This window comes from Saimiri boliviensis, chromosome 14 (genome assembly GCF_048565385.1).
Source record: "Saimiri boliviensis isolate mSaiBol1 chromosome 14, mSaiBol1.pri, whole genome shotgun sequence".
Taxonomy (NCBI): Eukaryota; Metazoa; Chordata; class Mammalia; order Primates; family Cebidae; genus Saimiri; species Saimiri boliviensis.
The window spans coordinates 66194436-66210458 of NC_133462.1; the positions used below are offsets into that span (position 1 = coordinate 66194436).

General features: G+C 44.0%; 1 protein-coding gene and 1 pseudogene across 2 annotated transcripts in view; one reads left to right on the forward strand and one right to left on the reverse strand.

Annotated features, from left to right (window-relative positions):
* Nucleotides 1-16023, reverse strand: part of PTPN14 (protein tyrosine phosphatase non-receptor type 14) — a 201807-nt gene that overhangs the window by 24659 nt on the left and 161125 nt on the right. For both annotated transcript variants that reach the window (XM_003930356.4, XM_010340945.3), the window contains exons 12-15: nt 13484-13562; nt 10039-11516; nt 2931-3074; nt 727-945 (exon numbers count right to left, since the gene is read on the reverse strand). In XM_003930356.4, coding sequence (XP_003930405.1) covers nt 727-945; nt 2931-3074; nt 10039-11516; nt 13484-13562 — 1920 coding nt within the window. The remainder of the gene's footprint in view (nt 1-726; nt 946-2930; nt 3075-10038; nt 11517-13483; nt 13563-16023) is intronic.
* Nucleotides 7775-8459, forward strand: LOC101051083 (ankyrin repeat domain-containing protein 49 pseudogene; annotated as a pseudogene).

Consider the following 16023-nt stretch of genomic DNA (forward strand, 5'->3'; position numbering starts at 1 on the left):
GGATCACGAGGTCGAGAGATCGAGACCATCCTGGTCAACATGGTGAAACCCCGTCTCTACTAAAAATACAAAAAAAAAATTAGCTGGGCATGGTGGCACGTGCCTGTAATCCCAGCTACTCAGGAGGCTGAGGCAGGAGAATTGCCTGAACCCAGGAGGCGGAGGTTGCGGTGAGCTGAGATCGCGCCATTGCACTCCAGCCTGGGTAACAAGAGCGAAACTCCATTTCAAATAAATAAATAAATAAATAAATAAATACCATGCAATAATAAGACTTGTGCATAACCTGTATATTATAAGGGAGAAACAATAGTTTCTGTTGTTATTGAACATAAAAGGTTAATGTCAGTAAAGCAATACCTGTTACTTCCAAAGTCTCCATCACTTGCTAATTACAAACTGAAAAGGATAATCTGCAGTTTTTCCTGTGAGTACAGAGAGAGTTATAGCCCACAGAGAGAAGGAAAAGTTAAAGCCTCTGTAATGAGCAGGCTTCAGAAATCGCTGACCTGAGGTTTTTCCTGAGGCTGCTAGACTTCCTTCTCTCTGCAGTGATAGACATGCCCTTCCACTTGACTAAGAAAAGCACCGGAGTTCAAAAACACTCCCTGAGGGTCTGGGGACCAGCCAAAAGGCACAGGTACGGCCCACACGTTTTCTTCTCCCTGCATTTTTACCTTTAACCCAGCTATCTTTAAGAAACCTTCTAACAGGCTGCCTTCTTACCTTGATGTGGGAGGCATTAATGTATCCTGTGTTATTTTCTTTGGTTGGTATCAGCTCTACTCGATTCTCCTCATAGGGGACAACTTCACGGATTCGGCTGCGCTCGGCATTTTCCGGCAGAGCCGCTGTGCTGAAAATGCCATTCACTTTTTTCTTTGGAATTTGCTCATATTCTGTGAACACCATTCCCTCTTCCAGTTTCTTCTTCAGGGTTCTGAACTGCAACAGAAATTGATCTTCAGCTCTCTAAATTATCTGATCCAAAAACTCAATGAAACAACCAAATTTTTATTTTATTTATTTATTTATTTATTTTTTTGGAGACTAAGTTTCACTCTTGTTGCCAGGGCTGGAGTGCAATGGTAGGGCCTCAGCTCACCGCAACCTCTGCCTCCCAGGTTCGGAGGTACCTCTCCTGCCTCAGCCTCCCCAGTAGCTGGGATTACAGGCATGCACCACCACGCCTGGCTAATTTTTTGTATTTTTAGTAGAGACAGGGTTTCTCCATGTTGGTCAGGCTGGTCTCGAACTCTCTGACTTCAGGTGATTCGCCCGCCTCGGCCTCCCAAAGTGCTGGGATTACAGGCGTGAGCCACCGCGCCCAGGAACAACCAAATTTCTTTAAATATTTACAGTGATTGGCCGGGCACGGTGGCTCACGCCTGTAATCCCAGCACTTTGGGAGGTCGAGGTGGGCGGATCACCTGAGGTCAGGAGTTCAAGACCAGCCTGGCCATCATGGTGAAACCCCATCTTAAAAAAAAAAAAAAAAAAAATTCACAGTGATTGTGTTATATGAGATTTCAAGTTATATAATCAATACTTGGTTAGTCTGTCTCATTATCAACCATATTGATAGTTTCCCTTATCTAACAACCATTTTCCTTCTTACTCATACTGCCGGTAGAACAAATCTGCAAGAACTAGCAAGAGATGAAATTCAGAAATCAAAATTTTTGCCAATAATGCTCTGTTCAAAGTCCTAATGATAAAGAGACTGTTAATTACGCAACGTCCTTTTCTCCACATATGTAGCTGTTTTTAAGATGATACTGGTCCACAACTCTATAGCTCTGAAAATTAAATCTCTTTTTTCCTCCTCACTGGCCAAACTACTAATAACAATAATATGCTATTAATTGGGTTAAATGATTCCTCTAAAGTCCCTTCTGGGTCAAAAAACATCCTAATTCTGGACACATACTGGCAGAGATCTAGCACCCTAATGTTATTAGTACTCTATTACATTTATACAACCTGTTTATTAACCTTCTCTGACAGCAATTTCAGGAACTAAGGATACACCATTCTTCACGTCTAAAACACTACCATGCAGCTGTTTTCTGCTTTTCAAAACCAATGTTCTCACAATGTGTTATCCAGACAATTATAAATCAGCCTCATTTTATGGTCATATGAGGGGACAACATTTTTAAAGAACTCTATAAATGCTTGGATACGAGGGTCATGTCTTTTGAGGGGAAACATGGATGGAGCCGGATGGTATTATCCTCAGCAAACTAGCCCAGGAAAGACCAAATACTGCATGTTCTCACTTATAAGTGGTACTAAATGATAAGAACTTATGAACACAAAGAAGCGAACAACAGATATTGGGGTACTTGAGGATGGGGGGTGGGAGGAGGGAGAGGAACAGAAAAGATAACCATGCAGTACTGGGCTTAATACCCGGCTGATGAAATAATACGTACAACAAACCCCTGTGACATACCTGCGTCATAAACCTTCACATGTGCCACCAAAACAAAAATAAAAGTTTTTTAAAATTCAAGAATAAAAATAAATGCTTGGATAAAATAATCACTTCCTAAGAAATGGCAATTGCTCACAAAAATCACAGAAATGGAGAGCTACTGCAAGTGGTTAACTTGGGCATTTTACAAAAAAGGAAGCAGGCTTAAAGAAATTGAGTGACTTGACCGAGTCATACGGCATGTGAGGGGCTGCTGGTTTTAGGCAACCATTGATCCGCCAACCTGACAAAGCAGGAAGACCGGAGCAGAGAAACATGAGATGCTGGAAGGGACCGATTTAATGCAACACAGTTATACCTGATCTTCCTAATCTGATTCAAGAACGAACGCATCACGCAAACCTCGGTGCTGGCACGTCTGGGCAAGGAGGGTGTTTTGGGATCCTACAACCGCATAGAATGAATCACGTTTGACAAGCCTGCCACTTACCCTCTCGTCCATGGGAACCCGGGTGGCATCAATTCGATTCTCTTCCCGTCCTGAGACTCGAGCCACCGAGAGCCCATTCAACGCTGCCAACATCAGCGGCCTCTTCTGTGCCTCCAGGCCTGCCATCTTCTGCTTCTCCAGATTCTTGCGGCAAGAAAAGGCATGTTCTCATTGTTTATAATACTCGTAGAATGCTGGAATGTGTTTTAATCTCCCCAAATCTGTAACTCCCCAGCCAAGGAATGCAGACAATCACCATTAGTAGGGCGAATTCAAACACAACCTTCCCACTATTCCCACTAGGCCCCCAAGCCAGTTCCTACAGGACTCCTGAGCTTTTATTCTTAATTAACTCCTTAGCTAGACAGACCAATAAATAAGAAAAAAAAAAAAAAAGACTCCCTAAAAATACACCCTGCCATAGGGCTAAAAAAAAAAAAAGGTTATGTGCAGACACTTTAGAAAGATAAGGGCTGAAGGACAACAGGACAAGGAAGAGAAAAACGGTTTATCTGAATCATCTAATCCAATCACAGCGATGGACCTTTTGCACAGATGGAATGGAGCAAAACTTGTAAAACGGTTTGTTGCTGTTGATCAGGAGATCCATACACATACATTTTGTAGAGAGAAATCTTCCTAAGTTTCCGTCTTAATGGGCTAATGCTGAGGATGTTAATTCCGTATTTAATCTCTGGTCCTTGGAGTACCTGTGAGTGGTGTCATTCCCAGAACTGAAAGCTGATGTAGTTTAGTGAGCTCACTAACACCAAAGCCTGGCTGGGGTCATTTAAGACGATCCACCAGGCATTACCCTTCAGCTTCACGCAGAGGGCCCACAATAACAGAGGCTGTGACTCCCAGCGCAGACGGAGGGACATCACTGCATGCTGCTGAGCTATGGGCGAACATGGACTCCGGAACTGAGCGGACCACTTAGGGAAAAGTTTTGATGTTTACACCTGGCCCTGGTTTGTGGCTTTTTGATTTCCATCCTCTCTGCCCTCGCCTCTACACTGAAATTGGATCGGGCAGGCCTGGTTTTTAGCTTCCTGCTGTGCTTCTTCAGGTCCTTGAAACTGACTGAGTATGAAAAAGCTCTCTTTATACTCACTTCAAGCAAGCCACGAAGGGCCTTTCCTAAAAGTAACTGTGTCTTGGAAGTTAAGGGAAGAACACAGGCACTTCTCATAGAAGCAGATGAGTTTTGCAGAGTTTAAGATTTTGATTCACACTGAAGGACAACCAATTTGCAGATTCATTTGACTGCCACAGATGAAGAGCCATTGAATCCCTGGTTTCTTTTCAAGCCTTGGGAGACTTTTTTCCTTATTCTCTGATCTATAAATTCACTCCCCAAGAAGACGTCTTGACGGAGTCATCACACAGGGTTATGAATTGTTCTAATTGCGGGTGGCGGGGAACTGCATTACACCCTTCCATGTGTCTCTACAGTGTCACCTACAATCCAAATGAAGCCTGTGTTAGTGACACTGACAACAGGATGCTTGACCTGGTGATGGCCAACCCATCAGACAAACCAAGGGAGCATCTCAGAGGAGGTTACTGTGAGAAAGTGAGAAGTACTGTGAAATGAAAGTACCGGCCGGGCGCGGTGGCTCAAGCCTGTAATCCCAGCACTTTGGGAGGCCGAGGCGGGTGGATCACGAGGTCAAGAGATCGAGACCATCCTGGTCAACATGGTGAAACCCCGTCTCTACTAAAAACACAAAAAATTAGCTGGGCATGGTGGCGCGTGCTTGTAATCTCAGCTACTCAGGAGGCTGAGGCAGGAGATTTGCCTGAACCCAGGAGACGGAGGTTGCGGTGAGCCGAGATCGCGCCATTGCACTCCAGCCTGGGTAACAAGAGCGAAACTCCGTCTCAAAAAAAAAAAAGAAAGAAAGTACCTTGGGCCCCAATTCACTAAGCTAAAAGGAAAACTCAAGCTGGGAACTGTTGGGCAACCCTGCCTCCCATTCTATTCAGTCACCCCTCTGCTCACTGAGATAAACGCATATCTGACTGCCTCCTTTGGAAAGGCAAATCAGAAACAGAAGAATGCAACCATTTGTCTCTCACCGACCTGTGACGGGGAGCCCCCTCCCTACTTCAAGTCCCCAGCCTTTCCTTCAAGTTGTCCCGCCTTTCCAGACCAAACCAATGTACTTCTTACATGGACTCGTCTCATGTCTCCCTAAAACGTATAAAACCAAGCTGTGCCCCGACCATCAGGACCTCCTGAGGCTGTGCCGCAAGTGTATACCCTCAACCTTGGCAAAGTAAACTTTCTACGTTAACTGAGACTGTCTCCGATTTTCTGGGTTTACAGTACTCAGGGACTTACCACCAAAAGATGTAATATTCTTTCAAATGGCCCTGGTCTCTCAATTCTTGGAAACCCCCTGGGGGAAGATTCTGGATTAAAATTTTTAGGGCTTTGTTTGCTTGCTTCTAGTTTTGAGGAGAAAGAGTTTTTCTTTTTTTAATTTGTCACCCCTTTCACTTGGGAATCTATTTCACTGCTCTCCAAAGTTTCAAGAAAGCTATAGTTCTGGAAAACGGGTCCTCAGCTCCTCTCAGCAGTCCTGCTTGCTTTCCACTTTGCACCGTAAGGCAACCCTAACCGGGTCTAAGACAAAAATTAATTAATTAGTCTTTCTTGAAAAGGGATTATTACTCAGTGATAAACTATGTCTCTTTGCTCCTTCTCACTCACCCTATCAACTTGTCACCAGACACACAAAATAATAATAATTCAAAAGATCTGATCTGGCCTTTTCTTCTCCGTGTATCAACTTCTGGCTAGGGGATTCCGAGGCAGGGAAGTGCCTTCAAGGAAGGAGTAGGAGCCAAAATGAGAAGCCACAAAAGCAGCGGAACCATCCATCAAATAGACAAGCAGCTGCAGGAGAACTGCCCAGAGGGCAAATTCTCACCATACCTGCACCTAGTTTTCTTTTGCCAAAAGTTTCTCACTGTGTTCTATCAAGAGGGCCCTCACCTCTCAAGAATTCTCATCAAGCTGGCAAAAGCTGCCTATTGTGAGGAGAGCAGAGAAGTATCTGACCCATGGGGATGCTGCTTAGGTTATGGGGTGAGTTTCTGCATTACAAACAAAACAGATGGAGACTCATCTTGGGCTCAGAGCCACTGGCACTGTCACCCTTGCCTGGCCTTCTGGCTTACTGAAGAAGCTCTTAATCCTCCTCTAAGGTCTGCTGGTGTCCTTGAGCTCCTGAGTGTAGCAGATTTGGAAAAAAAAATATTTCAACAGGGAAAATAAAGTAGAAATGGGGTAATTATTTCTTGAAGTAAAGGTTAATGGATAAAATTTGCTAGTCATTATTACCCACATGAATGGAATGGAAAAGCATCTGGAGAAAAAAATAGTGAAAAACCCCTTGTTCTTTTATGATAATGCGAGGAGCTCTAAGGAGGAGACCAGTGCCAAGATTTTGGCTACAGGCTATTCGTTTAATAAGAATAACAAGAGAAGGGGATGGGTACAACCAAAATGAGGTTATGAGACCATGTGGACATCATTAAGTATCGAGTTGGCTGGGGAAATAGCTTAAATTAAATGCTTAGGCTGCTAATGTTGCTTTTAAGTGGTCTGGAAGAAGTATTGAAAAAATCCATTTCTACCAATGAATTGTTTTCTTCCACACTGGGAAACCTCTCTCCCAACGGCACCCATCCACACATTTCGTCCATTCCAAGCCAAAGGTTTTCTTTGCTAGAGGCAAAGGTACACCTTGCACAATTTCCTTCTAGGTTTGCAAAAAGTCATGTCTGTATAAAAATCTCTTAGTACCACTCTAGCGGAGCTGGCCAAATTGAGAATGTTCTTAAGGTTTTCCAAAAGTAATAAGGTTGCTACAGATTCCATTTCTGACCCCAGGAACTTGGCTTCCTGAAATATTTGGGCCTTGATTGTTCTTTTCAGGTTGAATTCCAATGATGGGTTAGGAAGACCTGGAAATGAAGGTGGTCTAATGGACTCCATCAAAGCAAATTTTAAGTTACAGCTGTTCTGGAGTTCCCAAAACTAGGCTTGGTTACCTTATAGTACAACCATGGTGAATGAAGAGAGTCAATCTGGCTTTGATTAGTTCTAATTGGTTTTTTTTAAGAGAGTGAAAATGTTCATGGGAAGCAGCAATGGAGATTTTTTAAAGTAGCAATACTCCAAACATTTTCTCATTAGTAAGAGCAAATGCACTTCGTTGTTCTACATGTACCCGCATAGTCCTGTTCTGACAACATAACTGTCTCCCCAGACTGTACAATTTTTTTTTTTTTAAGCGACAAGGTCTAGTTCTGCCATCCAGGCTGGAGTGCAGTGGCACAATCACAACTCACCGAAGCCTTCAATTCCTAGGCTCAAGTGATCCTCCCACCTCAGCCTCCTGATTAGCTAGGATTACAGGCTCCTGCCATCATGCCTGGCTGGTTTTTTTTTTTTTTTTTGGTAGAGATGAGATCTCATTATACTGCCCAGGCTGGCTTCATAATCCTGGCTTCAAGTGATCTTCCTACCTCAGCCTCCCAAGTAGCTGGGACTAGAGGTGTTCACCACTATACCTGGCTCTGTACATATTCTGAAGAAGAGCTATTCATGTCTAATACTAGGATGGATCTTCAAATGGTAATATGGACGTATATATACATATGTATGTGTGTATTCACATACATGCGTGAATTTTTGATAGAGTTAAGTTTGACGGTGGCAATTTTCCCTTCTGTTAGATCTTGATGAATAAAGCAGTCATAATTCATTTCTAGAAAGAGTGTTTATACCCTGGCATTCAAAATGCTTTTTATTTAGAATAGTAGTAAAAATGGAAAAAGAAAAAGGAAATAATGATGGAATACCAGACCAAGAGAATTCCTTGGACTTTTCTGAACACTTAACCAACTTGAATTGTCGGAAACACATGGACACCTTATTCCTACCGGTACTCAAAGTCTTTGGGTAGGCAATTCTAATGCAGACAAGGAACAAGATGAAAAAAAGGAAGAGTGGTATCAACTGCAAGACAAAAAATGGAAAAAGACCCAGCGAATTGCTTCTTCGGGCTGCTGAAAAAAATCAGCTTACTACAGTGCGGAGATTACATTCTGAAAAGGCCACTCATGTGAACATCGCACAGCCTACAGAGGACACTCAGATATTGTCCGGGAGCTCATTGCACAGGGGGCAGATGTTCATGCAGCGACTGTGGATGGCTGGACGCCCTACATGGTGCTTGTACGTGGAATAACACCAGAGCGGCTTCTTTCTTCCTGCAGCATGATGCAGATGTCGATGCCCCAACAAAAGGCCTCTTGACCCCCTTGCATCTTGCTGCTGGGAACAGAGACAGCAAGGATACCCTAGAACTCCTCCTGATGAAGCGTTATATCAAACCAGGGCTGAAAAACAACTTGGAAGAAAGTGCAATTGATATCGCCAGGAGGACAAGTATCTATCACTACCTCTTTGAAACTGTGGAAAGCTGTACAAATGCTTCACGTCAGTCTTAATAGTTCTAGCAATTTTCTTAAGTTTCTAAGCATCAGTGCCTCCTTTGTGTGAGATGTAAAGAATTCCCATAATCAAAGTTGACGTCAAACATCTTACTACAAAAATTCAGGGGTACTCGTTATAACTTCTTCCAAGTGAACTGCCTGACTTCGATGTCAAAATGTATTTGAAAGTTGTCTGCATATGCCTTTAGTGATTTCTGTGGAGTTTGTGATTTTTATCAGAAATAATTTCAATGTGTGTATACTTAAAAGTTTAACATGGGTTGTACAGAAACTGATATTTTTGATGCTGACCCAACAGAAATGTATTTTTAAATATCCCCATACCCTGGATCTTTGTTGAGTACTTAGCATACTGACATATTTTTATAAGGTGAGGTAACTCAAAACTTAAGTCTTAAATATTCTGATACAATTCAGCCATTTTCTCTACCTTACCATAGCCAGTTACTTTCATTTTAAAACAGAGCAAGTAACATATTAGTGACTTGAATCTTCATAAGTTAAAGAAAAAAAAAAACACAAAAAACCTAGATCTTTGAGAACACAGACCATTTCCAGAAAAGCAGTTAGCTAGGTGTTTGATTCATGAATATTGTATACTGCCTCCCCTACCATAATTTACACAGTCCTGTGGATATTCCTACCTCACCCTGGTCACATAATCTTTATGCTAATGGAGAATCACTATGACCTCACGGACATGCACACAACTATACCTTTGCCCAAGCGATCACAACATATTTGCTATCCAACTGGTTTTACCTGCCTAATCCCACTGATTTGGGCACTGCTCATATAGTCTCTTGAGTTCACAGGAAACGGTGATTTTCTAAGGTCCTCATTTATACAAACTATACAAAGGCCAAGTGACAGAGGAAAAGGAATTCTAAGAGTAAGGGAATGATTATTATATTGAGGCTAAAACCACAAAGTGGCTCAGGCTTTAAAAAAAAGAAACACTGTGGATAATGACAAAAACCTAAGTAAAAATATTTTAGAAACATAAAGTACAAGTTTTAAACAGACAAAAGAATAAGTTCAAAGGAGAATTATATATCCAATTACTATAATTTTCTTGAATCTGTGTGAAACATCTATTGAAAGAAAATCTGAATATAAAACCAGACATACTACAGTCCAGACAATACTGGTGAGCTGTCCTGACTTACAGATCTATACAGAAGGCTGTATAGGAATGCTGCTTTTTAATATCTCACTGGGGGTGGAGGACAGCTTTCCTTCAAGAAAGCAGAACACTCAAAGACATAGAAAGGTGAGCTTCCATTATAGCAGCTCACACAACTGAAGTCTGAGCCTTGAATAAGCAGCAAAATGCTGGCTGAGGCACTGGCCATAACAACGTACCAAGTACATCTCTTAGAAGCTACAAATAAGATTGGAAGACTTATTTAAAAGGGCAAAACCCCAATGTTTTGTGTAATCAAGTACTACCTGATTAAATGCTCCATGATTCCTTAAACACCGACTGCATTCCCCGCATAAGCCTTGCGCCTTGCTCAGTGCCTGGAACCCGTGCTTTCTGGAAAACACCCCGGGAGAGGAGGACACTCACCCTGATCATCATCTCTCTCTCTATAATGCTGTCCTCCAGGGAGAACATTTCAGACACAGGCCTCTCCTTCACGGGCTCTTTTTTGACCCGCTCCTTCACGCTTGTCAGGTCGGGTTCAGAGATGGATGGACCGAGAGAGGCCCCGTTGACAGCCGACGGGTCGGCCCGGGACACGCTGATGGCCTTGGCCGGCCCGTGCCTCAGCACCCTGGCCCTGGCCATGGCGGGGGGAAGGCCGGCTTGGTCCTGCCTCAGCGCCCCATTGCTCACACTCTTCCTCGGGCCGGGGTACTCGGGCGGGGGCTTGTTGGGGATGCGGGCCAGGGCCGCCTGCAGTTGGGCGCTGTACTCCATCTTCTCCCGGAGCACGGGGATCTGGGGCACCGATTCTGGAGCCTCCTCCTCCTCCTCCTCGCTCTCGCTGCTGTGGATCAGCATGGTGGCATCAGAGAAGGTCTTCTTGTGGTGATACTGAGGGAGCTGGGGGACCTCGTGGCTGCCCGGCCCCTCCTCGGGGGGCCCCTGCTCCCGGAGCGTGTTGCGGCGCGCCATGGGGAGGTGCAGCGACTTGAGCGTCATGGCTTCCATGCCCCGCACCATGCTGTTCATCACCTCCAGGCTGTGGCGCTTGTTCACCGTGCCGTGGTGCTTGGTGGCCGTGAGGGGCTCGCTCACCTCCTGGAGAGACTGATGCACCACCGGAGAGCTGTCCTCTTGGAAGGTCTTCACCGAGAGCTGCACCTTCCGGGTCACCAGGTCGGGGCTGCTGCCGCTGACGTACTTATGGCGGTGGCTGGCCAGGTCTGGAGTGCTGGTGGCAGGGCGTGGCCGCGGGTAGGGGGGCGGCGGCCTGAAGAGATAGTTCTTGAGCATGTGGGCGGTGTTGTAGTTATGGGTGCCCTGCAGCTGCATGTTGGCCAGCTCGGGGGTGCTCACCGTGTGCAAGATGGCGCTTGCCCCCGGCTTGCTCGGCACCACGTGATTCTTTGGGTTCATCTGGTCGGATGGACTGAAAAGTTTGTTGCTGTAGCCCCCCTGTGGCCCATAAGGGACCGTGTAGGGGTGTCTCTCGCGCATCTCGGGTTGGCTGTACACCAGATCCTCTGGCTGGTTGTAGGCATGGGTGTTGATGATGTTGAGGTTTCTCAGAGACTGGCTCTGGCTGTCTGTATGCAGGATCCCCCTCTTCATCTGCCGCATGACCGTCTCATAATCGGGGGTCGGCCTGTAGGAAGGCACGATGATGGCGCTGTGTCGGTGGCTGGGGATGTAGTCGGCCCGCATGATGTCACTCCCAGGGATACTGAGGTTGGAGGACACGGGGGAGGCCTGGATGAAACTTTGCGAGCAGTTGAGGGAGTTGACGCTGTGAACGCTACACACGCTGCCATTGGTGACGGTGCCATTTAAATAATTTAAGTCCAGGCTGTTGTGAGAGTTGCAATACAGGGCTTCTTCATTCCCATGAAAAATGCTGTCTACAAGAAGTCAAGCAAAGGCACGTGAACCTCCACACCATTCTGCCACAACAATGTACATCACATACTCATGAGGTGACTTTTAATTTAAATAAGTCATAAAAAATGAAATCCCATCGTCTCCACCAACATAGTCTACAGAATAACAAACATTATCTTGGATGAAATGCCAACATACAGAAAGAACACCTTAAAGCATACTGAAAGGAAAAAGCAAACCTAATCAAAGAAGGCATGCACACATTTAGAGTAAGTGTCGCTTGGGGAAGTTCTCCGTTTTGCCATGAGCTTTGAAATCAGGCACCAACAACGGCCCTCCAATTGGGGAGACCTGTCCTCTTGTGCAGGGCTCAGCAACAGGACTGAATATTTAGACCAGGAAGTCAAGAACTTTAATAGGGCAATAGATTTCAGTTACTAAGGACTTAGAGCTGCTCTTCCTGATGGCAATGGAAAAGGCCCCTTCACCCAGGGGACTGCTGGGCATTGCCTAAAGACACAAAACAAATGATGTAGCCAGGGTGTCAGCACAGCTAGTTGGTCCTGAGCAGCAAGAGAGGGCAAAATTAGAATCAAGAGTTCTTTTTGGCAATTCCTGAAATCCCTTCTAGATCTATGTCATCACTTAGGTCAATTCAAGCAAAAACTATAGTTTAAAGAGGTACCTAAAGAGAAAAAAGGAGATTTCTAAAATCAGGCCCATTTTAGGTGTCCGGTGTTCTCTTACACACACACGCCCCCAGGAAGGCAATCTCTTGCCTTTCTGTAGCCAAGATATATTAGTTTTCACACTACAGATTTAAGCACGAGCAAAACAGAGAAAGGCAAGCTCAGAGAAGGTGAAAAACAGAAAAGGTGACTGAAAATCGTCAGCTGAAGAGGAGGAGCATGGACAGAGATCTGATCAGATGAGGCAGGCAGGACAAACAAGGGGAACACAGAGACAAATGTGCTGCATTTTAGCCACCTCCCATGGGGTTTGGTGCCTGCCCATAGAAATGTGGTGACTTTGCTAGTCTCCTTGTAAAAATACTATTTTATTAAATCAAATAGTCTTGATTGTCTTGGTTTTCATGCTCACACTTTCATACAGCAGAGGATTCAAAATGTCCAGGAGTTGATAACACAGAGTGAATTGACCATTTACTATATTTCCAACATCCAAGGCTTTCTACCATCATCTTTTTTCAAATGCAGTTAGCATAATGATTACGAGTTACCGATTTTCATATCTAAGTTCCATCACTAATCTCTCTGTGCCCCAATTTGTCTATCTGGAAAACAGAAATAATCATAGTACCTATAGGTTTATTTGAAGGATCACATGAAACAATATATACCAAGTACTCAGAGCAATACCATAATTGCTCTATGAATGTTAGTTGTTACCATGACGTCATTACTAGTAGAAGCAGCTTTTTCACACATTTTGCACAGGAGAAATTTTGGGAGAAAGAGAGGAATAAAACAGATTTACTTTACTCTGAAAAGAAAAACGCAAGTGTACCAAGAAAGGGTGGCTGGAGAAAGAGGAGAAAAATGGCTAAGAGAAAAGGCTGACTGTGTGTATTTCTTCCAACTATTCTGCACACCCGTGTTCTATGTCACCATGAAAAGCAGAGTGACTGCCAGGAGCTTTCTGATACCGGCAATGACGGTGAAGTGCATTCACTTGGATTGAGCTATCCCGCTCTCTTCTCTAAGCTCACTTAGGAAAGGGAGAAGAAAGAACTTGCTCGCTGCCTTGACCCCGACTCCCAAAGCAGCCAATACCGGGGAAATGTTTTGATCAGAGGTAACCGATAGTTTAAGCCTTCTGCAAATTGAAGCTGTTAGATACTATCATTTAGACAATGACAAAGTTAAAAAGAAAGCATCCCTGTCTTCTTTTTTAAAAAAGTCTTCTTTACTGCTTACTGGTATTCAACTTTTTGTCTTAAGAAGGGAGAATGGCAAGCCAGCGTTACCTTGCGAGGTGTGCGTTTCCGAGTAGTGCTCACCACACTGCACGTGAACGGGAGGCAGGATGTACGGCTGCTGCCTGGGCTGAAACAGAGAACACAGAGGAGGTGGGGAGGCCTGGCCAGACCTGGCCAGCGACTCACACACCCGGCCCAGGCACACAGCAGTCCCGCCATGTCGTCAGGGAGGCTCATGGCAGCCGCCGTCCCTGTCACCCCTTTGACCCAACCTTCTTCTACCCATCTGCACTCTCATCTCATCACTAAGTGTGGGACTGGAGAAACGGTAAGGGAGAAATGAGGTTGGTTCAAGATCAGAAAGAGAAAGAACTTACCATCAAAGATTGAATGTAACAATTTAGTATCTACGTTCTAATACACTTGCAAAGTTCTCTGTGCCTTCTTTCACAACTTAGAGAAGGTAAATTATTCAAGGTGGGAGGATTGACTGAGCTCGGGAGTTCAAGAACAACCTGGGCAATATGGTGAAACCCCATCTCTACTAAAATACAAAAAAATTAGCCAGGCGTGGTGGTATGCACCTGGTGTCCCAGCTACTTGGGAGGCTGAGGTGTGAGAGTCATTGAGCCCAGGAGGTAGAGGTTGCAGTGAGCCAATATCATGCCACTGCACTCCAGCCTGGGAGACAAGAGAGAAACTGTCTAAAAAAAAAAAAGAGTAAATTATTATAATCCATCTCAGAAATGAGAATAAGGGGACAGCTGTTTCATTCTTTTCAAAATTCCATTCATAAGCTCCTACACAGCATAGCTATGCCTGAGACCACATCAACCTTAAATAGGAACAGGGTTAGTGTTAAGCCGAGCCTGAGGTGAATCTACGTAAATATCTAAAATGTGGCCCACAACGAGTGTGTAGCTCTCAAGACCACTTGCTGACCTTCCCCACTGCAGAACCAAGTATGAGAAGGGCCCTGTCTGCCCCCTACCTCAGTGCAGAATCTTTTCCACAGTCTCTTAAAAATGGCTATTTAGACTGAACCCGAATAACTTCATGCTGTGGAAGAGGGACAAGCTTTTAGAGGAATAAAAAATACTTCAGTGGATTAAATATTTGGTGAGCCAACAAAGGACAGACGGTTATAGACTAATATAATATAGAGCAAGTCATTTAACCTCAGCCCGGCTCAGTTTCCTGTCAGTCAAATCAAGCTCCCCTCTCCCCGTACCTCAAGCATTATCCATTTTATTTACATGTCAAGGTTCCAGGTAAGAATTTGTTTGAAATAGGAATTTTGATCTGCGGGGAAAAATAAAACGTCAAAACACTTAAGTTTATAAGTCACCAAAAAAGATAATCTCTTATATTTCTTTTTTCTTTTTTTTTTTTTTTTTTTTTTTTGAGACAGAGTCTCACTCATGTTGTCCAGACTGGAGTGCAGTGGCACAATCTCGGATCACTGCAACCTCTGCCTCCTGGGTTCAAGTGATTCTCATGTCTCACCCTCTCAAGTAGTTGGAATTAGAGGCACTGCGCCACCATGGCTGGCTAGTTTTTATTTTTTTGTAGAGATGGGGTTTCACGATGTTGGCCAGGCTGGTCTTGAACTCTTGACCTCAGGTGATCCACCCGCCTTGACCTCCCAAAGTGCTGGGATCACAGGTATGAGCCACCGTGCCCAACCAATCTCTTATATTTCTGTTAGCCTTACAGATGTATTTTAAAGGTTATAATTTTAGAAGAATCTGAGCTCAAACCAAAAAACCCAAATCCAGCAGGGGTCACACTTTCTCAGCATCCCTCAGTGGAAGAAATACACTGGCCAAGAGCTTGGAGCTGGGTGACTAACTCACCTATCATTTTCTCTGCCACAAACAATGCTTGATCATCAAAGGGGTAATTAAAAAAAGGGATCTAAGAATTAAAAGGAATCAAGACAGAAGAAATGAAGAACTGAAATTAAATACATCTAAGAAAGCAGTTTGGTGACAGAAGAAAAGGTGCTATATTCCCAAGTCTCCCTCTGGCTGATTTTTGAGTTGCAATTTAAAAATATTTTTCCTTTTCTTGGCAATACATAAAAATTCAACTCCATTTTTCCATGGTAGCACAGCCATTTTAAAGAGAAACACAGTGGGGAGGGATTTGTACAAAGGAATAGAAATACACGGCAAGACAAAGTTGGTTTGCTGTCTTTTCTTGCCTTATTTAAAATAATCTAATAAGTAAGTTATGGTTTATGAACCGACATAAATGAGCAGACTTATGCCAGTTCATAAACAGCATTGCCAAAGGACAATAATAGCTAATCCCTCAAACATCATTTCAGGATTATACTATTTATTTCATCTCTTTATATATTCTAATACATTATTCCATTTCTTTCCAGACAGGCTAATACAGAAACAAATTCGACGCCAAAATATAGATAGGAGAGGGCAGGCGAAAAACAGTTATCAGCAAGGAAGCCAAGAGACAACGTCATCTGGTCTTACTCACTCATCATAAGAAACTCTTGGTGAAATGGTTTAAACCTAAAGGACAGGGGAAAGGAGGAAGCCATGAATTGGATCAGATTTCCTGTA